Source organism: Agelaius phoeniceus, chromosome 28, assembly GCF_051311805.1.
Source record: "Agelaius phoeniceus isolate bAgePho1 chromosome 28, bAgePho1.hap1, whole genome shotgun sequence".
NCBI lineage: Eukaryota > Metazoa > Chordata > Aves > Passeriformes > Icteridae > Agelaius > Agelaius phoeniceus.
Genome location: NC_135292.1, coordinates 3,150,081 through 3,177,022, shown reverse-complemented (window position 1 = coordinate 3,177,022; position 26,942 = coordinate 3,150,081). Strand labels below are relative to the sequence as shown.

The 26,942-nt window shown below is 52.0% G+C and overlaps 2 protein-coding genes across 2 annotated transcripts in view; one reads left to right on the top strand and one right to left on the bottom strand.

Moving 5' to 3' along the window:
• Positions 1–26,942, bottom strand: part of LOC143696053 (uncharacterized) — a 1,205,294-nt gene that overhangs the window by 182,872 nt on the left and 995,480 nt on the right. The window lies entirely within an intron of this gene.
• Positions 1–26,942, top strand: part of LOC143696057 (uncharacterized) — a 244,020-nt gene that overhangs the window by 107,105 nt on the left and 109,973 nt on the right. Inside the window, exon 3 of the mRNA XM_077191263.1 lies at positions 24,046–24,312. Within this exon, the coding sequence (XP_077047378.1) occupies positions 24,046–24,312 (267 nt within the window). The remainder of the gene's footprint in view (positions 1–24,045; positions 24,313–26,942) is intronic.

Genomic DNA, 26,942 nt, shown 5'->3' with positions numbered 1-26,942 from the left:
AACCCAGAAGTGTGGGCAGCCCCAGGGAAATACAGAAAATTAGATATGGAGCCTCTACAAATTAAAGCAACCAGGACAAGCACTACCCTGTTCCAAGAGAGGGAAGGAAGGGCTTACAGCCTGGTATTGAGTCCCTGTTAAAGGCAGGGCTTTTGGAGCCAAGGATGTCTCCCTACAACACTCCTATCTTGCCAGTCAACAAACTGGATGGATGGACACAAGGAGGAAACACAGAATTTTCAAGTGTTAAAATTAAGATTAACTGAGGCGAGTGGCCTGGGCCTTCCAGACAGGGAAAAAGAATTTGAATTATAGGTGGACGTTAAACAGGGTCTTGCCAAAGGAATTCTTGTGCTAAAATGTTTAACCCAGTGGCCAGAGAGCAGCCTCATTGTCTGCAGAATTGTGCAGCCACAGCTTCCGTGGGAGCAGAGGCCTGAAAACTGATGACAACAGGAGGATCTCCTAGAGTTCAAGTCTGGCATCAAGTTAAAGCTTTGACAACCAAAAGAGCCTCTAAATGGATGAGCAGGGCTCGGTGATTACAGTATGAAACTTGTTCAGTGGCACAGGAGGATTCAGAACTGAGGACAGGGCAAGGGTTTAACCCAGCCTCCTGTTTGAACAGCCTGGAGAGGGGCTGGCAAGGAACCCAGGACTGCACTCAAGGGACAGAGCTCCCGAGCCAGGCTGGGAGAGATGGATGGGACATTCCCTGGCCTGAGGGAGACAATGTGTTTGTGGATGGCTCTGCAAGGGCAGCAGGAGGGAAAAGAGCTACAAGACAGGCTGTTATTAAGGAAGGGGAATCAGACAAAGCGCAGGTCACCGGCCCATGCTCAGCTCAACCCGCAGAGCTGTGGGTGCTTGTAAGAGCCTGGCACTGAAATGCCCTGAGCAGGAAGGCTTCAAAATCTTCTGCTGACACCATGGCACCTAACAGGGGGGCAAAAGCAATTCTGACTGCTTCAGCAAGCACTGGATCACTTATTAACCTATTGCTAAAAGAAATAATTCAAAGATAATGGATTGTGGAAGCAATAGATTCAGATGGGGAACTCATTTTACAGGAAAGACCCTTCAGGGGGTTATGGCAGCTTTAGGAATACAATGGGACCTCCATAACCCCTGGCAAGCCCAGAGCTCGGGTTGGGTAGAAAGAATGAATGGGGAAATAAAGAAACACCTTTGGAAGCTGGAGATAGAAACCAAGATGCCATGGGTACAGCTTTTGCCATTGGCCTTGGCAAGAAAAAGAGCCAGACCCAAGGCAGATATTCAATTATCTCCCTTGGAATTCATGTCTGGAATTCCTTACCTGGGCAATTCTCCACCTAGTGCAGGGTGGAAATAAGGGATGTAAATGTAAGGCAGGCTGTAGCCAGGATCCTGTCTCCTGTGGAATCTCTCCCCCAGGAAGCTGGGCTGGCACAGAGCCTGCCCTGGGACTTTGCTGTTGCCAACACCCAGCCAGGCCATCGGCTCCTGCCTAAGGAGTGCAAAGCAGCACCACTGGTGGCCAAGGGGCCCACGCCAAGTGTCCCTGAGGCCAGAAACAGCCGCCAGCACAGCTGAGCACGGGGGGACCCCTCAGCCTGGCCTCAGGGGCTCTGAAGCCCCGGAGATTTGCACTTCCCGCCTGCAGCAGGACCATGGGAGCCGCCCTGAGCCTGCCCTGAAGGCAACGCAGCAGCAGCCAGGGCTCCACAGCGGGCCAAGCCCCTGGGCCTGCCCACAGATCCTCTGCTCAAACCCTCGGGAATCCTGGCCACCCTCCCCTGGCACCTCCAGCCACTGCGGCCAAGCCTCGCTGCCGCTGCTGCAGCTCCAGCGCTGGCTGGGCCTGCACTGCCACAGCTGCTGGGGAGCACCGCGGCACAATTCCACCCTGGGGCTCACTCACACCCACACTCTGGGCTGCCTGCGACTGCACTGCTGCAAGATGTACCCATCCTGCTTCTTTTAAATCTTATTTCTCTGCTCAGAAAGGTTTCTCTACTCAAAGGTTTGCCTTTGGGAAAGAAATTTTAAAGGTTTTATTTAAGGGGTTCCCAGTCTGTTCGGATGTTAAACTCATCTGCACCACTCAATGGAGATGAGTTTAACATCCGAACAGACTGGGAATAGCCCAAAAGACACCCACAGAGATAAGGACCAGCAACAAAACATCAACGCCCCACAGCAAACAGCAACCAACAGCTACCCCAGACACTGCCCCCGCACAGCTGGAGACACCTGGTCTGGAAAAGGCTGAGAAGGAAATCCAGGAGTGTGGGCGGAATTCACATCAGAGGGGAAGAAATCCGAGTCTAATAGGAAACCAAACACTAAAAACTTACACGACTTGGAAGCAATGAATATTAAAGCAGTGGATTTAGATTGGTTCAGACTACGTAAAGTTTAGGAAAAATCGAGTAAAACTGACATGTCATGGAAGGATGTTTTCTGCACAGCCGGGCTATGTGTGGATGAAATTATTTCTGTTGCCCATCCTGGCCAGAACCAAGCAATGCCTTGACTCTCTCACACGAAAGAGATTCTTGGAGAGTTTTTGTTTTCCCTACAGTTTCAGTGATAAGATTACAACATGAGAAACATTTGTTATAATAATCCTACTTTATATTGTCAGGTAGGTTTGGGACAGAAGGGTGAGAATCAATTTTTGGCCTGGGTTTTTCCATGTTCGCCTTTATGTTGCATTTTGCAAAATTGAAGAGCTTTAACCGTGATACTTTTAACTCTTAAATAGTTAATACTTTTTTTAAAAAAAGCAGATTCCGGGGGGCCACATGTGACTCACCAGATGGCAGCCCTGGAAGAGAAGCTTTGGTTCTAGTCAGCCAGGAGAGGAGCTTTAGGAATGCAAATGAACCCTGCTGGGCAAAGCCTGGCCAATGTACCTGGGTCTCTTGCCTGGGGCAGGAATTGGGCTGGTTCCCCCTGCCCCTCACCCCGAGCTCTGCCTGCTTGCACTGATGGAATTTGCACAGCTCAAGGCAGAGCCCGGGGTGAGGATATCTGACCCTGCAACAGAAACGGGTGAAGCTGCACAGGGAAACAGCAAATGGAGAATGTTGGGAAAACTTCACTATAAATAAATGGGGGGGAATCATCCCTCTGCCCACTCCAACGTGTGCTGTCACTGTCTATGTTATATAGGGTGGATTAGAGCACTGAGATGTTCTTGCTACCACAAGTTCCGGGAAATCAGTTGGGAATCCAAGTATTTGATGATTTAATTAGAGACAAATGGTCAATTGATGCAGCCCTGGCTGGAGAGAGCGGCCAAAGATGGGGAGAAGATGAACGGCCAGCAGAACAAATCCTACAACACCATGCACCAGCCCCTGGGAACCCAAACCAATTCATATCAGGAGCCACAGAACCCATTTCTCATTTCAATGGCACCATTAGATTACAAGCTGTCCTCAGAATAACCAACCAGACAGCTCCAGCTCCTGACCTTCCTGCTGAGCAATCCACTGAAATGAGGAACACAACATTTCACCATGGGATGGGATCAGATCATCTGTTAGCAGAGAAGAGAGGAGTTTGTGGAAAATCAAATGACTCAAACTGGTCTTGGCAAATAGATGACAAAGCAAAAGTGGTGAAACAGATAACAAAGGAAACAAAAAAGCAGCTCATGTACCAGTCCAAACGTGGAAAGGATGGGAATGGGACACGGTTTTGTGGTTCCCTGGCAGACCATGGGTTAAACGAATGCTGCTTCTGCTCTGATGTGCTACAGCAACTCTCACCTTTTTACCATGCTCCACACCTTGAGAGTGCAGCTCATTCAGCAGCTGAGCGAGGGGCCAGGGGCTTGTAGATAAGGAAGTAACGGGCGAAACCACCAGCTTCAATAAATGTTATTAATTAACATGGACTGCTGCTCACAGAAAGTCCCGCTAAATTCCTGAACATCGAGAACAAAAAAGACTTAACAGAGCCGTGAATATCGGCTGTTCTACAAAAGTGGGGGTGCACATTAACGAGGACATGCAGCTGGCGGATCGGGAGGTCTGAACCTTCCAAGTACCTCAGCCAGTGGGCAAAGGGAGAGGGAGATGAGGCGGGAAAATGAGGATAAAAAGGAGGCTGCGAACTACAACAATGGCAGCGAGCGCACGGCAAATGCGCCACGGCCTCTCCCTCTGCTCAGCAATAAAGTCACTTGTACAGGACTCTTCTGTCTCCTCGGGGCACAGAAACCTCCGGCCACGTGAATTTCCCCGCACAGCCCCGGGCACGGGGCAGCCGCCCCTGTGCCAGCCACAGGAACCGGGCCGAGCCAGCGCTGCTCCGGCAGCGGCTCCTGCCGAGGCAGCGGCCGCAAGGAGACCGCGGGCAGCCGCTCCCGCAGCGCCCTCACGGCAGCGGCACCACGGGCCGGACACGGCACAAGGAACCCGCCCGAGCCCCCTGCCGCCCCCGAGGCCCGCAGCGAGCCCCGAGCCCCCGCACAACCCAGCGCGGCTCCCACCTGCGCTGCGGCCGCCTCCCAGCTCCGCCGCCGCCTCACCGGTGGCTCCCGGTCACTCCCAGTATGGTCCAAATCACTCCCGGTAGGATCCCAGTTGCCCCCGACACGGTCCCAGCGGCTCCCAGTCATGCCCTGTATGGTTCCTTTCACTCTCAGTCCCTCTCAGTAAGAGCCCAGTGTGGCCCCAGGCACTTCCAGGATGAGCCCGGTCACACCTTACCCGATGCCATTTGCCCCCACTGTGGTCCCAGTTGCTGCCAGTATAAGTCCAGTCACCTCCAGTTTGATCCCAGTTACTCCCAGACACTCCCAGTACTATGCCAGTCACTCCAAGTGTCACCCCATCAGTCCCAGTATGATCCCAGTATGACCCCAGCATGGGGCAGCTGCTCCCAGTATGATCCCAGTTGCTCCCTGCATTATTCCAGTTTCTCTTCTTCACCCCTACTACAGATCTGATCACTCCCAGTATGATTCCAGTCAGTCCCAGGATGATCCAAACCATTCCCACTCCCTCCCAGTCCAATCTCAATTGTCCCCTGCATGTTCCCAGTAGCCCTCAGTGTGGTCCCAGTATATCCCAGTATGATCTCTGCTGCCTCAGTTCTGCTCCCAGTGGGTTCTTTTCCCAGTCTGTCCCAGTCCATTCCAGTCTGTCCCAGTCTCTCTCCAGCAGCTGCTGCCCACCCCCCCCTCCCAACCCCACTCCCGGCACTGGGACCCCCCCCTGCACCCCCTTATCCTGCACCAACACCCCCCTGCACCCCCTTTCCCAGGTATCCTCCTCTCCCAGCCCCTGGATCCCCCATTTCCGTGAGCCCAGGGAGCCCCGGGCCCCCATTCCCGGCCAGCCCGGGGCACCTCAGCCCCAGCCTCCCTTTGCTGGGAAACCCGGCCTGGGCACGGGGCTCTGCGGCCGCTCTGGGATTTATGATCCCCCAAAGGAAAGGGAGAGAACAGCAGAGAGAGAGCGAGAGAGAAGGAGATTGGGAATCAGGGATCGGGTCCCAGCGCCCAGCCCTGCTCCGCCGAGGGTGGGACCGCACCCGCAGCAAAAATTGGCTCCGCTGCTCCCGCTGCTTGCCCGGCTTTGGGCCGAGCCCAGCGGGGTCCGGGCAGAGTTTGAGCGCAGGGCCGGGAGTTCAGCAGAGCCCGGCCCGGGGGTCCCGCAGGGCGCGGCCCTGGAGGGTCCCAGACGGATCGCCGAGGGATCCAGAGGGGTGCCAGGAGGGGATCCAGGTGAATTCCCTGGAATTCGCCCTTTCCCCCTCCCCCCGCGCTCCCTCGGGCACTTTGGCTTTCGCGTCTCTGCAGCCGCGATCGGGGACGGCTGCGATGGCCCCAGCGCTGGGGCTGGGGGTGCTCCGGGGGCTCCTGGGGCTCCTGGGGGACCCGGGGGCCGCGACCAAAGGTGAGTGGGACCCCCCGAAACCGGGACCCCCCTGAACCGCAATTCCCGGGCACCGGGACCCCCTTGATCTTCCATTCCCGGGCAGGGGAACCCTCTAAACCTCCATTCCCGGGCAGGGGAACCCTCCTGAACCCCCATTTTGGGTCATGCCACCCCCCCTCACTCCACTTCCCCAGCACCGGGACCCCCCTGTACCCCCTCATCTGGCACCGAGATCCCCTGAACCCCTATTTCTGTTCACCGGGACCCCCCTGAACCGCAATTCCTGGGCACCGGGAACTCCCTAAACCTCCATTCCCGGGTACCGGGACTCCCCTGAACCCCCATTTTCGGTCCTGTGACCCCCTCAGCACCCTTTTTCAGCACCGGGACCCCCCTGAACCCCCATTCCTGAGCACGCGGACCCCCTTGAGCGCCCATTTCTGGGCACAGGGACCCCCTGTACCCCCTTCCCCAGCATTGGCACCGCCCTGTACCCCCTCATGTGGCCCCAGGACCCCCCTGAATCCCCATTTCTGGTCACCGACGCCCCCGGAACCGCAATTCCCGGCCACCGGGACCCCCTTGAATCCCAAATTCCTGGAAGGAAACTCCCCCCGAACCCGCATTCCCCGGCACGGGAACCCCCTGAACCCCAATTGTTTGGCACTGGGACCCCCCTGCCCCCCCTAATCCGGGCCTAGGATCCCCCCGCACCCCCGTCAGTGCTCTGGGACGCCCTGCACGCCCATTCCCGGCCACCTCGTCCTTCCCAGACCCCAGACCCGCCCTTTTCCTCGGCTTTTAGACCCCCAGATCTCCCAAATTTCGGCGTCCCCCCAGTTCTTCATTCCCGGCGCTTCCTGGAAGGGGTTCCAGGGGATCCCGGAGGGTCCCCTGGGGTTCCAGGGGGTCAAGAGACCCCCCTTGAACGTTCATTTCGGGACACTGGGACCCCCCCTGTACCCCCTTCCTCAGCCCCGATAACCCCTGCACCCCCTTATCTGCAGCCTGGAACCCCCTGAGCCCCCATTCCCGGGCAGGGAAACCACCCTGAACCCCAATTTCTGGGCACCGGGATCCACTACATCCCCTTATCCGGCACCGGGACCCCCTGAACCTCAATTTTCAGGCACCAGGACCCCTTGAACCCCGGAACTCGGGAACGGAACCCCCCGGAACCCCATTCCTGGGCACCGGGACCCCAGTGCATCCCGTTATCTGGCCCTGGGACCCCTTGCACCCCTTTTCCCAGCACCAGATCCCAGCCAGGCCATTATCTGTCACCGGCACCCCTGAACCCCCATTCCTGGGCACCGGGACCCCACTGCATCCCCTTATACAGCACCAGGACCCCCTGAACCCCCATTCCACTGCACCAGGACCCCCGTGCACCCCCATATCTGAGACTGGAACCCTCCCAAACCCTCCGTTCTCAGGCACAGGGACCCCCCCTGCACCCCCTTATCCAGCACGGGGACCCTCCTGCACCCCCTCATGCAGCACCAATGCCCCCCCGCACCCCCTTTCCGGCCCTCCCCCTCTCAGACACCCCAGCCCCCGCTTTTCCTTGACCCCAGCACCCCCTGGACCCCCACTCCTGCCTTCCACAGCCCCCACCCACCACCTTCCTCAACACCGGGGCCCGTGCACCCCCTTTCCTGGGCACAGGGACCCCCTGGACACCCCATTGTTATAAAATTGACTCAAAACGAGTAATTTCCAATCAAAGAATTTATTAATTATTGAAGCAGTTATACTACGTAAGCAAAGGCTCAGCGCTGGGCAACAGGGGAGTCTCCGCTCCACTACTGCCGCCCCAACTAGTTTCTGATTCAGTCCTTTTATCCTCTCCATCCTTCAGGAGTCCATGTTATCTCAGAGTTCTCTGCGCCTGCGCTGGTTGTTGCTAGGGGGTCATCCTTCTCTCTCCTGGTGGTTGGTGATAAAGGCTGCGGAGTCTTCCTCAGCCGCGTCTTCTTCACCCTATGTCCTTATTTGGTGACTTCTCTGTGGAAAATTACCAAAATCTTATGATTAATGCAATATGTGCCCTATCAAGCTTAAGCAAGCAAATGTCCTGCCTTGCAGACTGTTTATCTGCCCCTGCCCCTTCCCCAGCTTTTCCCTGGTCGTTATCTCTGTGAGTTATCTGCTTGTACCATTTGTCAGCGGGAAAGGTTTCCCTGCTGGGTGTTTATCTGCCCCTGCCCTTTCCCCAGCCTTTCCCTGGTCGTTATTTCTGTGAGTTATCTGTTTGTACCATTTGCTGGGTGGGACTATGTGTGGGCTCCTGCAACCCCTTCCCTGGTATCCTTGTGGCTCATATCTCATGAAGTAGTACAGAAATAGTCAGCAGACAACTCTTGTAACACACTGGTCTCTTTTTCATGACGAACAAAATGTAGTCCCTCATCTCAATCCCCCCTTTGTTTTGATACTCAATTTTGTTCGTCAAAACGCTCTAATTCCCTTTTGCTGAGCTCCAGAGATTCTTCTGGATCATCCATCTTCAAGGTTCCATATTTTGCTCGTGTGAGCATAAGGTGAGCAGCTTCTAATCTGCCTTTTACAATGCTAATCAATTTATTAAAAATACAAGGGCCAAACGTGAGTCCCAATAGTAAGAGAAGTAGTGGACCCGCTATCGTTGATAATAAAGTTGTAAGCCAAGGAGAATAGTTAAACCAAGATTCATAGCAGCTTTGGTGTTTTTCCCTTTCTCTTTGTCTTCTTTCTAGCCCCTCCCTTAGTTTTGCCATTGAGTCCCGTATAATTCCGCTCTTGTTTACATATGTGCAGCATTCTTCTCTTAAAGCAGCACATAGTCCTCCTTGTTGCAGGAATAATAGATTTAACCCCCTTCGATTTTGTAAGGCTGCCTCTGCTAGGGAATCTAATGATTCTGTGAGGTCTTTGATGGAGGTTTCGATCCTCCTGAGGTCTTCATCTACAGAGGCTCTTAGTTCTTGGAATCCTCGGTGTTGCTGTATGAGTGAGGCTATTCCTCTTCCTGTCCCGGCTGCACCTATTCCTAGTAACATTGCTACAGTGAAGGTTGTGAATATTTCCCGTTTCACTATGTGGGGTCCTATATTTTGATATTGTTCATAAACGTACTCTACGGGGTGGTAAAGGACTCTGGGTACTATCAATACTTGAATACAAAAGTCACTGGATTCATTAAATCAGTCTATATTTATACATGGGGTGACTCCGAGAGTGTTACAGACCCATTTAGTATTTGCTGCTGGCAGTATCCAGCTGGCAGGTTTCTTAGGGTCACTCAAATTCCCCATAACCTGACATAGATGTCGTTTTTCCACTGGTACTCGTCCTATACATCTTCCTCTCCCCGTTACCCTTGCCAAGGTTATCCCTCTCGATTCTTCTCCTTCTTTTTTCCATAGGCACCTAGCTGGGTTGGTCCCATTTACTCGTCTGCTTTTTGCTGTTACCCCTATGGCTTCATAGAACGGGGGGTTTACGGTGTAACACAGCCAACATTCCTCAGTTAGATTTGGATGGGTCTCATTCAGGACTAGGAAAGTGGCCTGTAATATTTTCCACAAGTCCCCTTCTCCCGGGTTTTCAGGTCCTCGGGTCGAATCAGTAAAGTTTTGCTTATACATTTCTGGAAGACTAGTGGTTGGGGCTGTTTCTGATTCATTTCCATTATTTTCTCCTAGCGTTAGTTCTCCAGCTATCGCCTGGTTTGGTCCAATTGGTTCGGGGTCGTGTGGCACGGTTGTCTTTTGGATTATAAAGTGCCCCCCTCTGTCTGTCCCTGGTTCCCATAATCGGGCTCCCCACATTTTCCCTAATAACCAGACTTGGTCATGTGGTTTTGTCACATTAATGTAAATCATATTGCATGTTCCATCTAACCCTCCTTCTTTCTGGGTATATGTGGAAGTGGGCTGTGTACACCCGTATGGACCCCATCCAGTTCTGATAAACCGGTCCTCGTTCCCCCCAAAGGAGCTTACTGATACACAGTCCCAATAAGCACAGTAAAAGTGTCCTGGATAGTTACAATACCCTTTTCCCGGGTTTGAGCTTGGACAAAAATAATATCCAAACTGATTTAAACATGGATTTACAGGTATTAAATCACACAAAGTACATAAAAAGCTGGGTGCGCCAGATGTGATTTTGGTCTGGATAACATACTGGTCTTCCCATCTAATCAGTGACCATTTGAAGGGTTGATGTGAATACCCTTCTGCCCCTGAACTTGTTACAATGCACCAGAAAAGAATTAAGGCTTGTAATTTGGGGCTGTCATTGTCGGAGCTCAAGTTAAATTTTACCTTTGGTTTCCCCAGTGGTGGGTTACCAATCCTGGGGCAGGACAGCCAACATTTCCTGGACATCCCATATGGGGGTCGGGGCTTCCGACGGACTCCACTGGTTATTACCTCTCTGCCTCGCCCGACGACTCGGTTGCTGCGAGCCTCGGGGTTTGCCATCTTCTCGGCAGCAGAAGTATTCTTCAGGAGCCGGATAAACCTCCCGTTTCCACTTTTTAGCACTGGTGGCCCAGTTATCAGCTTTTATTAATGAGAGGTCACGCCGCAAATTGGGGGCTTTCTTCCGACACACCACTTCCAGGATGTCCAGGAGAAAGGGGATCGGTTCGTTAGGGTGGTAGCAGAACCGATCAGGATTTACCCCTTTGGAAAAGGTTTCCCACCACTCGTCAGATCCAAGCTTTACCTCCCCCGTAGCAACTCTGCTACTAAGAATGATAGAAGTTAGTCTCCTCTCTTTCTCATAGCACGGCGTACAAATTCCCCTAGGTGTTCTACCACTCCGACAATGAGACCACCAAGGTTCGTGACACAATTTACAGGAAAAGCATACAAGGGGGTGACAGTCACAATCTAACCAGTTACACTTTAACCTAATATCTTTGTTTTGTGCTTTTTCCCCCTCCCATGTGTGCCCTTTATGTTCTAATCTCAGGGACTTAAAGTAGGGCTTTCTCAACTCGTCCTCTAAGAGTTTGCAATATCCAAGAGCCTCCCGATTCCCTATTAGGTGGGTTTGGAGATAATGGTTATCTCCAACCCAGATTATTATCCAAATCATTTATCAGTTCGTTTCAGCTTTAATTTGGTTTCTCTCGGGAGACTGCAAACCTCCCAGCTGTGAGGGGGTTTTACCGGTCCTTTTATGCGACTAGCATGAGTCCATCCTTTTTCAGCGGTTCGTATGGCTGCTTCTGTGGTGAGGAGTACTTGGAACGGTCCTTCCCACCTTGGAGTCAAGGGGTTTTCTTTCCAGCTTTTCACGAGCACCCAATCTCCTGGCTGTACCTGGTGTAAGATAAAATCTAAAGGAGGCCGTTGTGCTAACATACCTTTTTCCCATAATGCCTTTCTGTACTTTGTCAATTCCACCAAATATTTTTGCGTACATGTGTCATTAATGACAGGATGTTCGTTAGGATTTTCTAGGTTATACGGCATCCCATACATCATTTCAAAGGGTGATACCCCTAAATCAGCTCTAGGTCTTGTTCTTATATTTAGCAACGCTAGAGGAATACATTTAACCCCGGTCAAATTGGTTTCTGCTACCAGTTTGGTCAATTGCTTTTTTATTTCCCCATTCATTCGTTCAACTCGTCCAGAGCTCTGGGGATGCCAGGGGGCATGTTGTTCCCACCGTATGCCCAGAGCTGTTGCTAAGTTTTGGGTAACTTGGGAAATAAAATGCGGCCCTCTATCTGAGTCAATGACTTCTGGGACCCCGTATCTCGGGATTATCTCTTCCATCAATATTTTCGTAACTACTTTGGCTGTTTCTCTTACGCTTGGGAAGGCTTCCACAAAATGTGTTAGGTGGTCCACCAAGACCAATAAATATTTGGTTCTCCCTACTTTGGGGAGCTCGGTGAAATCTATCTGAATGTGGGAGAAAGGCCTTTTCGCTAGCGGTCGGCCTCCCTCCGGTAATTTTCTCAAATTTTTTCTATTTACTTGTAAGCAAATTAGGCATCCTCTGGTTACTTGTTTGGCAATGTCCCAGATTCCCACACTCACATACTTTGCAGCAAAATAATCTACCAGTCCCTGTGATCCCCAATGTGTTTTTTGATGTATCTTAGTCAGTAATCTATGTGCCAATGCTCTAGGTATTATTTCTCTGCCATCTGCTAATTTCCATGCTCCTTGTGCATCCCTTTTAGCTCCTAGTTTTTGTATTTTATTCTCTTCCTCTTTATTAAACTTGATGTCGGGGTCAGGTTCTGGCGTTTGGGAGTGTTCTATGTTTTCCTGCAAAGTGAGAAGTCTCAGGGCAGCCCGTTTAGCCTCCTGGTCAGCTGCATTATTTCCCCTACTTCTCAAATCCAGTCCTTTCTGGTGACCTTTCAGGTGAACTATAGCTATTTTTCGGGGTTTTCGTAGGGCACGAGCACGTCTAATATTAATTTACGGTGAACTAAATCTTTCCCTTGTGAATTTATTAGTCCTCTTTCCTCCCATATTTTGCCAAATGTATGGACTACCCCATAGCTATATTTCGAGTCCGTAAAAATAGTCCCATCTTTTCCTGTTAACCATTCCAGGGCTCGTAGTACAGCATATAGTTCACATGCTTGGGCGGACCAGGATCCACTAAGGGGTCCCGATTCTATCACTTCCAGGTTGGGTCCCCTTATGATAGCATATCCTGATTTTCTCCTTCCCTCAACTACTCTGGAGGATCCATCCACAAACAGTCTTCCTCCTTTTTCCAATTCTTCTTCTTCCAAATCTGGTCTGATTTTTGTCTGTTCTTCTATAGTCACTATACAATCATGTGTTAGTGCTTCTTCTGGTCCTCCATATAAGAAGGAAGCTGGATTTTGGATATTAGTAGTTTCTAGAGTTAAATTTGGAGCCTCAATTAGTATTCCTTCATATTTTAGAAGCCTTGCGTCTGAGATCCATTTTTCAGCCTTTTGCTGTAAGACTCCCCGTATGTTATGGGGGGACAGCACTTTCAGGCTGCTATTAAATGTAATTTTCCGGGCTTCTTCTACCAAAAGAGCACATCCTACAATTGCTTGTAAGCACGTAGGCCATCCTCTGCTTACTGGGTCCAAGATCTTTGATAGATAAGCCACCGGTTTCCTTTTCTCTGCCCATTCTTGAGTAAGGACCCCATATGCGACCCCCTTGTCTACGTTTATGAACAAAAAGAAGGGTCTATTAGTATTAGGTAAACTTAATACCGGGGCATGGATTAGGCTCTCTTTAAGCTCTTGCAGCCTTTCGGTGTCCTCCTGATCCCATTTTAGGAGTCCCTCTTGAGTAAGTTTCTGATACAAGAAAGTCGCCTTACTACTGTAGTTTTCAACCCATTGTCGACAATAACCAGTTAGTCCAAGTATTTGCCTGATTTGTCTCTTATTTCTTGGAATTGGTAATGCTAAAATCGCCTGTATTCGTTCGGGGTCTATTCTCTTCTCTCCTTTCTTTAGATAATGGCCTAGGTATTTTACTTCTTCTTCGACAAATTGTAGTTTTGCCTTGGAGACTTTCAATCCCTTTAATCCTAAAAAGTTCAATAACTTAATACTTTCTTTCCGTACATTCTCTTCCTGCTGCCCCGCCAGGAGTAGATCATCTACGTATTGGATTAATGTAACCCCTGGCCCCACTTGGTAATCCTGTAAAATTTGCTCTAAAGCCTGCCCGAAGAGATTAGGGGACTCAGTGAATCCTTGAGGGAGTACCGTCCATCTTAATTGTTGTCTCCTTCCCGTATCGGGGTCTTCCCATTCAAATGCAAAATAATCCCGGCTTTCTTTAGCCAAAGGGCATGCCCAAAAGGCATCTTTGAGATCTATAACACTGTACCATAAATTCTCAGGCCCCAGTTTAGTCAAGAGGGTATAAGGATTTGCCACCACCGGGAACCGGGCTACAGTTTGCTTGTTTATTTCCCTTAAATCATGCACCAATCGATAGGTGCCGTTTGGCTTTTTAACTGGTAGGATGGGAGTATTGAACGGAGACATACAGGGTTCTAACAATCCATTATTCAACAACCTTTCTATTTCTGGTTTTAATCCTCGTCTCCCTTCTGGGGATAATGGGTATTGCTTAATTTGGACGGGGACATCCGGATTTTTGATAGTTACCGAAAATGGAGTGATTTTTAGCTGTCCCACGCTCTCAGGCGTGTACCAGACTTCGGGGTTAATTTGCTTTTCATCTTCTACCCTTAAAGGGCATAATTTAATTTTTAATTCCTTATTATCTACACCTATACTAATCCCTAATTCTATAATCATGTCTCGCCCGAGCAGATTATAATCTGACTCGGGTACCAATAATAGATTTCCCATCCCTATTTTGGATCCTGATTCTATAGTCACATTTTTTATGATTTGTACTTCAAAAGGTTCCCCTTTTGCCCCTATGACAGTGGCAGTTTCTTTAGAGATGGTACATCCTTTTGGTAGGTTCTGTACCGTGGATCTTTCTGCCCCCGTATCTACCAAGAATTCCATTTCTTGGTTGTGGGGACCCACTTTAAGTTTTATCAAGGGCTCTTTATGATTTTTCCGGGTCCCCACCAAATAGAGCCCCTGACCCCCCTAGTCCATTTGGAACTGCTTCTCGTCTCTGATTCGGACTCTACATTCTCGCTTAAAATGCCCTTTTTTTCCGCAATAAAAACACACCTTCACCCCTTCTGACTCCCCTATACTTTTCTCTTTTTGTTCACTCAAACCTCCCTTTCGCCCTTCTCTTTGGTACCTCCCCCCACCTGTTGCTGTGACCATCAACCTTACTTGTCTGCGGTCTCTTTCGTCGTCCCTACGGACATATACTTTCTGTGCCTCCCTAAGCAGTTCATCCAGCCCCCTGTCCTGCCAGTCCTCTAATTTCTGGATTTTCTTCTTTATGTTGTCCCACGATTTTAAAACGAAATGGACTTTCAGCATTGACTGTGAAGTTTGGCTATCGGGGTCCATTCCGGAGTACAATTGTAAGTTCCGCCGTAATCTCTCGAGCCATTCCGTAGGCGACTCGTCCTTCTTTTGCCTATCGTTGAATGCCCGATCTATATTTTGCCCCCTCGGGACTGAGTCCCTAATCCCCTGAATAATTATGGTCCTTAAATCCTGCATATGTGTTCTATGTGCCGCATTTTGATGGTCCCAATGGGGGTTCTGTAGGGGCCATTTAGCGTCCGCAGCCGGGCCTTGGACATGCTGCGTGTCCCAAATACGCATTCCTTCCCTTCTTATCATATTCCATTCTTCAGTAGAGAACAGAATGCCCAAAATGGACTGCATTTCTTCCCAGGTATAGATGTTTGGTCCTAAGAACCGGTTGACCCTCTCGGCTACCCCAAAAGGGTCCTCTAATAAATGTCCCATGTCCTTCTTAAAGTCTCGTACATCTGCCGAACTCAAGGGGACAGTAATAAATCCTATACCCACCTGTGGTCCACCCATGGGCATCTCCCGTAGAGGGAATAGCCCCGTCTCAACCCTACTGCGGCTCCTTGTAATCGGGCCTTGGTAACCGGTTTGGTTAACCTCCCCTTGGTTACCCTCTTCATCATTGTTCGGTGCAGGTGGTTGTGGAGGTGGTGGGGCATTGGGTCCTGGCGGTGGGACATATGGGGGCGGTGCTATAATTAAGTCGCCCAAATGATTGTCCCTCTTCCCCTTTTTGTCCGGATCCCCTTTCCCTTCTCTTAATTGGAAAACATACACTTCGGGTCTTGCTACCCATATTTTGGCATAATCACTCTCCTCTTGCGAGAAGGGCTCTTTAGAATTTACCCATAGGTTCAAGTCCTGTCGAACCCAGTCTTCAGATGATCCAAACACGGGCCAAAAAACTTTTTTGGAAATCTCTTTCCCACCCCATACTTCCATGCAATAATGTATCATTCTGGCCCTATCCTTAGTCTCGGTCCCCGGGTAATGCTTCCAATTACTAAGCATGAATCCTAGGGGGCTGTCCCTTGGAATGGGGGGGAGTTTGACTTGGGTTGGGGTCTTGCTTTTCCCCTGCCCCATTCGTCCGGAGTGCCTTCTTTCACTCTCAAATTCCTTTCACTTCCCCTTTTTCGTGGCCTGAGCCCTCGCGGGTCTGCGGGAACCGCACTACTCAAGGGTCCGCACTCACTTGGAGAGTCCGGCTGCCGGCCCTCCTCTCATTCACACTTGTCCACCGCCACACTCCGGGATCCCAACCCCGCCCGAACGGATTCCCTTTTATACTTACGCGTCCTGCATCTTCGTCCGGACTCCGTGCACAGATTATTAAGGGGTTCACCGGTATAATTTGTCCCGTTTGCTTACTAGTATATATTTTAGGGTCGTCGGTGAGAGTGGCGGAGGTTCTCCCAGAGGGGCCACCCGGAAAGCACTGGATGAGGCGCCCCCCACTCTGGGTAGATCTTACCCGATCCAAACTCTCATCCGAGTCACGGCACAAAACTGTTATAAAATTGACTCAAAACGAGTAATTTCTAATCAAAGAATTTATTAATTATTGAAGCAGTTATACTACGTAAGCAAAGGCTCAGCGCTGGGCGACAGGGGAGTCTCCGCTCCACTACTGCCGCACCAACTAGTTTCTGATTCAGTCCTTTTATCCTCTCCATCCTTCAGGAGTCCATGTTATCTTGGAGTTCTCTGCGCCTGCGCTGGTTGTTGCTAGGGGGTCATCCTTCTGTCTCCTGGTGGTCGGTGATAAAAGGCTGCGGAGTCTTCCTCAGCCACGTCTTCTTCACCCTATGTCCTTATTTGGTGACTTCTCTGTGGAAAATTACCAAAATCTTATGATTAATGCAATACGTGCCCTATCAAGCTTAAGCAAGCAAATGTCCTGCCTTGCAAACTGTGCCCTATCAAGCTTAAGCAAGCAAATATCCTGCCTTGCAGACTGTTTATCTGCCCCTGCCCCTTCCCCAGCTTTTCCCTGGTCGTTATCTCTGTGAGTTATCTGCTTGTACCATTTGTCAGCGGGAAAGGTTTCCCTGCTGGGTGTTAATCTGCCCCTGCCCTTTCCCCAGCCTTTCCCTGGTCATTATTTCTGTGAGTTATCTGTTAGTACCATTTGCTGGGTGGGACTATGTGTGGGCTCCTGCAACCCCTTCCCTGGTATCCTTGTAGCTCATATCTCATGAAGTAGTACAGAAATAGTCAGCAGACAACTCTTGTAACACACTGGTCTCTTTTTCATGACGAACAAAATGTAGTCCCTCATCTCAATTCCCCCCCACTTATTTATAGTAAAGTTTTCCCAACATTCTCCATTTGCTGTTTCCCTTTGCAGCTTCACCCTGCTTTTTTTAAAAAAAGTATTAACTATTTAAGAGTTAAAAGTATCACGGTTAAAGCTCTTCAATTTTGCAAAATGCAACATAAAGGCGAACATGGAAAAACCCTGACCAAAAATTGATTCTCACCCTTCTGACCCAAACCTACCTGACAATATAAAGTAGGATTATTATAAAAAATGTTTCTCATGTTGTAATCTTATCACTGAAACTGTAGGGAAAACAAAAACTCTCCAAGAATCTCTTTAGTGTGAGAGAGTCAAGGCATTACTTGGTCCTGGCCAGGATGTGCAACAGAAATACTTTCATCCACACACAGCCCAGCTGTGCAGAAAACATCATTCCATGACATGTCAGTTTTACTCGATTTTTCCTAAAATTTACCTAGTCTGAACCAATCTAAATCCACTGCTTTAATGTTCATTGCTTCCAAGTCGTGTAAGTTTTTAGTGTTTGGTTTCCTATTAGACTCGGATTTCTTCCCCTCTGATGTGAATTCGGTCCACACTCCTGGATTTCCTTCTCAGCCTTTTCCAGACCAGGTGTCTCCAGCTGTGCGGGGGCAGTGTCTGGGGTAGCTGTTGGTTGCTGTTTGCTGCGGGGCGTTGATGTTTTGTTGCTGGTCCTTATCTCTGTGGGTGTCTTTTGGGCTATTCCCAGTCTGGTCGGATGTTAAACTCATCTCCATTGAGTGGTGGAGATGAGTTTAACATCCGAACAGACTGGGAACCCCTTAAATAAAACCTTTAAAATTTCTTTCCCAAAGGCAAACCTTTGAGTAGAGAAACCTTTCTGAGCAGAGAAATAAGATTTAAAAGAACCAGGATGGGTACATTTTGCAGCAGTGCAGTCGCAGGCAGCCCAGAGTGTGGGTGTGAGTGAGCCCCAGGGTGGAATTGTGCCGCGGTGCTCCCCAGCAGCTGTGGCAGTGCAGGCCCAGCCAGCGCTGGAGCTGCAGCAGCGGCAGCGAGGCTTGGCCGCAGTGGCTGGAGGTGCCAGGGGAGGGTGGCCAGGATTCCCGAGGGTTTGAGCAGAGGATCTGTGGGCAGGCCCAGGGGCTTGGCCCGCTGTGGAGCCCTGGCTGCTGCTGCGTTGCCTTCAGGGCAGGCTCAGGGCCGGCTCCCATGGTCCTGCTGCAGGCGGGAAGTGCAAATCTCCGGGGCTTCAGAGCCCCTGAGGCCAGGCTGAGGGGTCCCCCCGTGCTCAGCTGTGCTGGCGGCTGTTTCTGGCCTCAGGGACACTTGGCGTGGGCCCCTTGGCCACCAGTGGTGCTGCTTTGCACTCCTTAGGCAGGAGCCGATGGCCTGGCTGGGTGTTGGCAACAGCAAAGTCCCAGGGCAGGCTCTGTGCCAGCCCAGCTTCCTGGGGGAGAGATTCCACAGGAGACAGGATCCTGGCTACAGCCTGCCTTACATTTACATCCCTTATTTCCACCCTGCACTAGGTGGAGAATTGCCCAGGTAAGGAATTCCAGACATGAATTCCAAGGGAGATAATTGAATATCTGCCTTGGGTCTGTCTCTTTTTCTTGCCAAGGCCAATGGCAAAAGCTGTACCCATGGCATCTTGGTTTCCATCTCCGGCTTCCAAAGGTGTTTCTTTATTTCCCCATTCATTCTTTCTACCCAACCCGAGCTCTGGGCTTGCCAGGGGTTATGGAGGTCCCATTGTATTCCTAAAGCTGCCATAACCCCCTGAAGGGTCTTTCCTGTAAAATGAGTTCCCCATCTGAATCTATGGCTTCCACAATCCATTATCTTTGAATTATTTGTTTTAGCAATAGGTTAATAAGTGATCCAGTGCTTGCTGAAGCAGTCAGAATTGCTTTTGCCCCCCTGTTAGGTGCCATGGTGTCACCAGAAGATTTTGAAGCCTTCCTGCTCAGGGCATTTCAGTGCCAGGCTCTTACAAGCACCGAGAGCTCCGCGGGTTGAGCTGAGCATGGGCCGGTGACCTGCGCTTTGTCTGATTCCCCCTCCTTAATAACAGCCTGTCTTGTAGCTCTTTTCCCTCCTGCTGCCCTTGCAGAGCCATCCACAAACACATTGTCTCCCTCAGGCCAGGGAATGTCCCATCAATCTCTCCCAGCCTGGCTCGGGAGCTCTGTCCCTTGAGTGCAGTCCTGGGTTCCTTGCCAGCCCCTCTCCAGGCTGTTCAAACAGGAGGCTGGGTTAAACCCTTGCCCTGTCCTCAGTTCTGAATCCTCCTGTGCCACTGAACAAGTTTCATACTGTAATCACCGAGCCCTGCTCATCCATTGAGAGGCTCTTTTGGTTGTCAAAGCTTTAACTTGATGCCAGACTTGAACTCTAGGAGATCCTCCTGTTGTCATCAGTTTTCAGCCTCTGCTCCCATGGAAGCTGTGGCTGCACAATTCTGCAGACAATGAGGCTGCTCTCTGGCCACTGGGTTAAACATTTTAGCACAAGAATTCCTTTGGCAAGACCCTGTTTAACGTCCACCTATAATTCAAATTCTTTTTCCCTGTCTGGAAGGCCCAGGCCACTCACCTCAGTTAATCTTAATTTTAACACTTGAAAATTCTGTGTTTCCTCCTTGTGTCCATCCATCCAGTTTGTTGACTGGCAAGATAGGAGTGTTGTAGGGAGACACCCTTGGCTCCAAAAGCCCTGCCTTTAACAGGGACTCAATACCAGGCTGTGAGCCCTTCCTTCCCTCTCTTGGAACAGGGTAGTGCTTGTCCTGGTTGCTTTAATTTGTAGAGGCTCCATATCTAATTTTCTGTATTTCCCTGGGGCTGCCCACACTTCTGGGTTCACTTCAGCATAGGCCTTGTCAGACTTTTGACACAGAGGTACAACAGAACTAGCCTCTGTATCCCTTTTTACAGTATTAAAATCCAGCTCTCAAACTCCTTCCTAGTTAATTACAATCACAGGAGGAAGAATAAGAAATTCATTTATTTCAAACCTATCCCCCACAGCTTCTAATAGTGGTTGAACAAATCATACCTGCTCATCTTTCCCACTCATTCCCTTAAAAATTAAAATATTCCTTTACTATTTTCCCCTTTAGGTCTAAGATTCAGAGCAGATTGAGAGGCCCCTGTGTCCATCAGGAAATGCCTCCTCTCAATGCAGACCCACCTGAATGTTCTCAAGGGCTCCAGTGTGGAGGGGCCCTGGTGTGATGGGAGCTGTGACAGCCCTGCCAATCCATGTCCATCACGGGCTGGACTTGCTGGTCCTGAGGGTGCTGCTGTCTCTGCTTGCAGTGTCCTTGTGCCCTGCAGCCGGAGCCCTGATTCCTTGCCAGGGGCTGTTTGGGTGGGCTGTGCCCTGCCGAGGAGGGCAATGCCTCTGCCGGGTGCTTGTGGCCGAGCCGTGCCCTGGGTGCTGGGGCCCCCTTGGGCCCTGGGGCTGATCCCTCAGGGGCTGTAGGAGCTCTGCCCTGGCCTTTGCCTTCAGCTTGGCCTTTTGCTGCTCCCTTCTTGCATTCACCTGCTGGGCCTTTGTGCCCAAGTGCTGCAGGGCCTTCTTCTGCCCCTCCTGCAGCCCCCCTCAGTGCCTGTGGGTGCTTGTCTTGCTTTACAAGACAGGCGTCTGCTTGGGAAGGCAGAAAAAGCCTCTCTTGGAATGGAGAATGCAAACCCCCTCCCTCTTAATTTTTAGACTAGTGAAATCAAGGGGCTCTCAGGCAAAGATATGGGATTAGGAATAACGGTTCTTTACTAGTGTGTATAATATAATAATAGTAGTGTGTATAAACAGCTCCGGCAGTGCCAACAAACAGAGCTCGGAGCCGGTCCCGGCCTTTCGGCTGCGGCGCTTTCCCCTTGGGTGCAGTTCCGGGCACGGCCGGCAGGGGCGCCGGTGGCTCCCGCGGGGCGGGGCAGCGCATCCCTGCCATGGGAACCTCTCTTCACGGCAATAGAGCAATCCCTTCATCTAACTCTTTCACTTTTTTACCTTCTGTAGCCTTTCTCCCGTGTTTTGGGAAAGAATTTGGAGAGGGCTGCCTTTTAACTGAGCTCCTCGTGTTTCGATAAGGTGCTTCCTGTAGAGAGAGGGATTTTCCCTGAACAGCAGGAGCTGTGGTTACCAAGGGGACGTAACTCAGAGCAGGAGGGGTCAGGGGAGGATATCCCGCCGAGGCTCGGTCGGAGTGTGGGCAGGGTGTGCTGCCGGAATCGCCAGAGGGGGATCTTCCCGTGGAGGCCGAGCCGGAGCGTGGGCAGCCCCCACATGGCTTATGGCGGCTGATCCGGCAGCTCCCGGCAGAGAAAAGGCAGGTGGGAGACCCCGGCAGCAGCAGCGGCGCTGCCCAGCGCAGCTGGCACGGGCAGGGCAGCCGGGGATGGGATGGCTGGGACCCGCCCTCGGTGCGGTCGGCGCGGTGACCTCGGCCCACGCGGCAGGACAGAGCAACCCCATCTTGCCCAGCATGGCCGGCAGAGCGGCCGCGGGCCGGGCAGTGGGGCCAGGGCACACAAATTCACCGCCAGCGCCGGGGCAGGTGGAGCTGCCCTGGGCAGTGAGCCCGCACCTGGGATGGAAACCGGGGCAGGCGGAGCTGAGGCGGGCAGCGAGCCGGGACCCGGGACAGGCGCCTCGGCCGCCAACGGAGGGGGCAAGAGCTGCAGAGGATCCCACTCTCTTTCTGACTTTTCCTCTTGTTCCCCTCCCTTTCATTTCCCCTTTTTATTTTCTTGGTTTTTTCCTCGGCTGTTTCTGATACTTCAAAGATTTTTATTCTCCTAAAATCTCCTGTCTAACATATGGCATCTTCTCTTTCTTCTAGATTAAATGGGTTTTTTTACAAATAAATCCAGAACCTAACAAATCTAAACTTCTGCTTGGATATTTTGAAATGGTCGACGAGCTAACTCATGACCTCCTAATGTTGTTTTTCTCATCACCTTTTTATTTATCCTTTGGCAAATTAAGCATCTTTCAGTGACTTGCTTTGCTACACCAAAAATCCCAGTGCACCCAAAATTCCTTTAAAAATGATCACACAAAGCTTGAGTACGCCAGTGGGGTTTCTGATGCACGTCTTCTAATCTTTTCCTAGTAAGCACATTTTATTAAGTAATTGTCTTCCATGTAGAAGTTTCTATTTCCCTGATTTATCTTGTTCATTTCCTATCTTGTTTAATTCTTTTTTCTCGGCTTCCCTAAACTTTGGAATTTCCAGTTTTTCCTCGTTTGGAGTGAATATTAAAATAACTCTTTCAGCTCCATTTTCTGCTGCATCCTTAGCTTTGTGATCTGCCCCCAGTTTGCCCAGTTTGCCTCTCCTTTGGCCCGGGCCGGGTTCCCCCCGCCCGCAGCGGCTGGGAGCAGCCGAGAGCCCCGCGCTGCCCATGCCGACCTGTCCCGGCTCCATGGCCGCTGCTGCCGCGGGCTGCGAGGGCTGCGGGAACGGGGCACCGAGGGTGTGGCTGCTGCTGGGGGAGGAGGAGGAGGGAGGGAAGGGCAGGGATGGAGGGGGAGGAGGAGGCGGGGTAAGGGGGGAGGAGGGGGAGAAGGAATGGAAGGGGCGGGATGAAAGAGGAGCAGGAGGTGGGGATAAGACAGGGGAGGAGGAGGAGGGGGGATGGAAGAGGAGGAGCGGGAGGAGAAAGAGCAGGGAAGGAGGCGGGGTTAGGGGGGAGGAGGAGAGGGAGGTGGAGATAGGACAGAGGAGGAGCGGGAGGAGGAGGAGGAGGGACAAGGGCGGATCAAGGTTGAGCTTTTCGAACCACGCGGTCTCGATCCCTGCCTGAATTCGCAGCCCCCACCTGTGGGATCATCGCCCCCCCCATGGCTCAGGTGAGCGGGGAGGGGGAGCCCGGCCCGGATATCCCGGGGGGTCCCAGGGGTGGGTTTTTGGGGGGATGTTTGGAGAATGAAGAAGTCCAAGGCTGAGCGGAAAAGGCCCCTCGGGGGGACATCGGGGGGTGGCGGTGGCGGCTGCCGGCAGAGGCAGCCTGGAGGAGCAGAGCCCTGTGTGCCCCAGGAGGCCAAAGTGGGGAGGCCAGAGAGGGGGGAGCGCCGCCATTGGCGGGAGCCTCAAGAGCCTGGAGAGGGGCAGGGGGGACTCCTTGGAGCCGCTACAGCCCAGAGCAGAGAATGAGGGGAGAAGGGAGCCCGGGAGCCCAAACAGCCCCGGCATCCCGAAATGGGGAGAGCCAAGAGGGGGGAGCTTTTGGCATTGCTGGCACTGCCAGCGGCCTGGGCAGGGCGGGCACCCAGGAGAAGGGGGACCCCCAATCCAAGCGTGACCGCAGCAGCTGGGACAGGGGGGAACCCCCGAACACCAGAGGGGAGGGACCAGGGATGGGGAACTCCTGGAAGGCTTTTTCAGGGCTGAATCTTGGTGTTTGGGAGGGTTTTCTGGAGCCCAGATGGCCGGTGACTTGTAGAGATGGACTTGGGTGGGGGGAACTTCAAACTCCAGGTGCTCATCCCTTGTTTTCTCCAAACCAGGATTTCACATTGCCAACCCCTGTGAGGCTGTGAGGAAGAGGAAGATGCCCCGGGACACTGAGGCAGGTGAGGAGGAAGTCAGTGCCCCTTTCCCCTCTGTGCTGCTCCATCTCCCAGCCCAGCAGGGCCCCCGGCTGCAGCACAGCCCTGGGGGGATCTCGTTGCCCTTGCCTGTGGCACAGAGGCAAATCCCATGCTGACCTTGTCCTTCCTCGCCCAGAGCAGGAGCTGAGCATGGAGAGCAGGGAGGACAAATGCCCGCGGCAGAACCTGGTGGCAGAGGCCGTTTTGAGCGGCTCCATGGCGCAGGAAGCCAACGGGGAGGAAAAGGCCCGGAGATGCCGCACGAGGAGGGGCTGCAAACGCAGATGGCGGGGATGTGAGGGGGAAAGAGCCAGCCTGGGCCGGGAAGGCGGCCGGAGATGGAGGCAGAGCTCGGAGCTGGTGCTCCATGAGCAGCTCCATGATGGGGAGAAGCCCCACACGTGCGTGGAGTGTGGGAAGAGCTTCAGGTGGAACTGCCACCTGATCAGCCACCAGAGGATCCACACTGGGGAACGGCCCTACGAGTGTGGGCAGTGTGGGGAGAGCTTCAGCCAGAGCTCCAACCTGATCAAGCACCAGAGGACCCACACTGGGGAGAGGCCCTATGAGTGTTCCAAGTGTGGGAAGAGGTTTCAGACCAGGTCCCATCTTCTCCAGCACTATCAGAGTCACACAGAGGAGAGGCCCTTCCAATGCCCCGACTGTGGGAAGGGATTCAAGTACAACTCCGACGTTGTCAAGCACCGGCGCATCCACACAGGGGAGAGGCCCTACGAGTGTGATAAATGCAGGAAGAGGTTTCAGTCCAGCTCCAATCTCCTCCTGCACTATCGGAGTCACACAGAGGAGAGGCCATTCCGCTGCCCAGACTGCGGGAAGGGATTCCAGCGCAACTGCACCCTCGTCAGGCACCGGCGCATCCACACCGGGGAGAGGCCCTACGAGTGTCCCCAGTGTGGGAAGAGCTTCTCCAGGAGCTCTACCTTGACCCGACACCAACGGAGGCACCACTAAGGGAAGCCCTGCGAGTGCCCCGAGTGCGGGAAGAGCTTCGTGCGCTGCTGCAGCTCCATCCCCCACTGGAGGAGGCACTTTGGGCACAGCCCTGGTCACTCACATTCCCTGTGATACATGTTGGGAACACACCTGCCTGCTTGTCCTTTTGTTTGGCATTTTTTTCTGATTCATCTTCATCCCTTAAAAATAGCCAAAACAGTGTTTAAAGAAAAAAATTGATCAAAGATGTCTAAAGTCCCACAATTTCAGAGTTTTTTAATGGGAAATTGATGGTTTGGAGAGAATATTCTGAAGGATTTGTGTAGTCTGGGGGGGGATTTTGTGCAGTGTTCTCCATCTCTTTGCACTCCAAAAGCCAAGAGGGTCACCTCAAAACAACTGAATCCCACTGAAAACAACTGAATTTTAATTCATACAGGCTCAATCCCACATCAAAATGCCTTGTTCCCACCCTAAAAAACTCAGTCCCATGCCAGACTCACTCCATTCCACAGCTGCCAGAGTGAGATGGGGTGTGAAGGAGATTGGGAGAAGTGCAATCCCAATTTGGAGTGATGGGATTGGGATTGTGTGGGGCTGGGTGGGTGGGATGTATTTGATAGCAAATAAAACTTTCAGAGTTAGTGCCACCTTCTCAGCTGATTGTGTTTGTGTCCTCCTTTCTCTCCTGCCTCTCTTTGCCTGCTCTGTTTCTCTCTCAGTGTCTCCCTTGAGCCAGGGCAGCTGCCACCAAAGACCCTGCCCTGATTTAATTCCCAGTGCAGGAGCTACAATGGCCATGGGTGAAGTTCTGAAGGCTGGCAGTGAAATGTCACTGTAGGATCCACTTGGCTTTCAGCCCCTTCTTAGGAGCTTTGCCTTCAAGGGCAGGAACATCTTTTCCTGGCTGGGAACTGGAATTCCAGGTCCTTGGAGTGTGTGCCATGCAGGACCATACAGACTGGGATGATATGGACTGGGATCCCACAGACTGGGACTGCACCGATTGGGACCATGTGGACTGGCATCATGTAGACTGGGATTGTATGGCTTGGGATTGTACAGACTGGGATCATGTGGACTGGGATTTCACAGGCTGGGACCGTGGGGATTAGGAGCCGAGACTGGGATCATACAAACTGGACCATATGGACCAGGATGGCTGCACCGGATCAATGTGAACCGAGGGGGTCCTGCCCTACCCAGGGGTCCCTCCCCATCCTGCCCAGGAGCGCAGCCAAAGCTCCCCGGAACGAATGCAGAGGTCCAGGAGGGATCCCAGTGCCAATCCCATTTCCAATCCCATTTCCAGTCCAGTTCCTGCTCCTTGTGCTGGTCCCAGAGTGATCCTGGTGCTGATCCTGGTTCCGGTGCCTGCCTCAGTCTCCATCTCAGTCCCGGAGCACTCCTGGGGCTGATTCTGGTTCTCATGTTGATCTCGATACTGGAGCGGTGCCAGTCCCAGTCCCAGTCTTGGTACCAGAGCGGTGCCAGTCCCAGTCTCAGTCCCAGTCTCGGTCCTGGAGCGGTGCCATTCTCGGTGCCGGTGCTGGTGCTGGTTTCAGTGCTGGTCTCAGTCTTGGTCCCAGAGCAGTTCTGGACCCAGTGCTGCTACTGGTGCTGGTCTTGGTCCTGGAGTGCTCCCAGTGCCAATCTCAGTCTCAGTCCCAGTCCCAGAGTGCTGCCACTCTCGGTGCTGGTTCCGGTGACGGTCTCGGTCTCAGTCCTGGAGGGCTCCCGGTCTCGGTCCTGGTCCCGGTCCCAGAGCAGTCCCGGTGCGGGTGCCGGGTTCCAGTCTCGGTTCTGATCCCAGTCCTGGAGCGCTGCCGGTGCCAGTCCCAGTTCCAAAGTGCTCCTGGTGCCGGTCCCAGTGTCAGGCTTGGTCCCAGTCTTGGACCCAGTGCCAGTTCTGGTGCAGGTTCTGGTCTGGGTCTCGGTCCTAGTCCCGGTGCCGGTCCTGTGGCGCTGCCAATCTCAGTTCCAGTGTCAGTCTTGCTGCTGGTGCCAGTTCTGCTGCTGGGTTTGGTCTTGGTCCTGGAGAATTTAGGTCCATTTGGGTGATTTTAGGCCAAACTGGACAGGTTTAGGGTGGGTTTCAGATCCCTTGCAGTGATTTCAAGCCTTTTAGGGTGGATCTTAGGCCCCTTTGCAGATTTTAGGCCAAATCTGTTGGGTTTGAGGGTGGATTTTAGATCCCTTTGAATGATTTAAGCCCATTTGGGTGGGGTTTGGGCCTGTTTGGGCGATTTTAGGATAAACTGGGCAGTTTTAGAGTGGATTTTAGATGCCT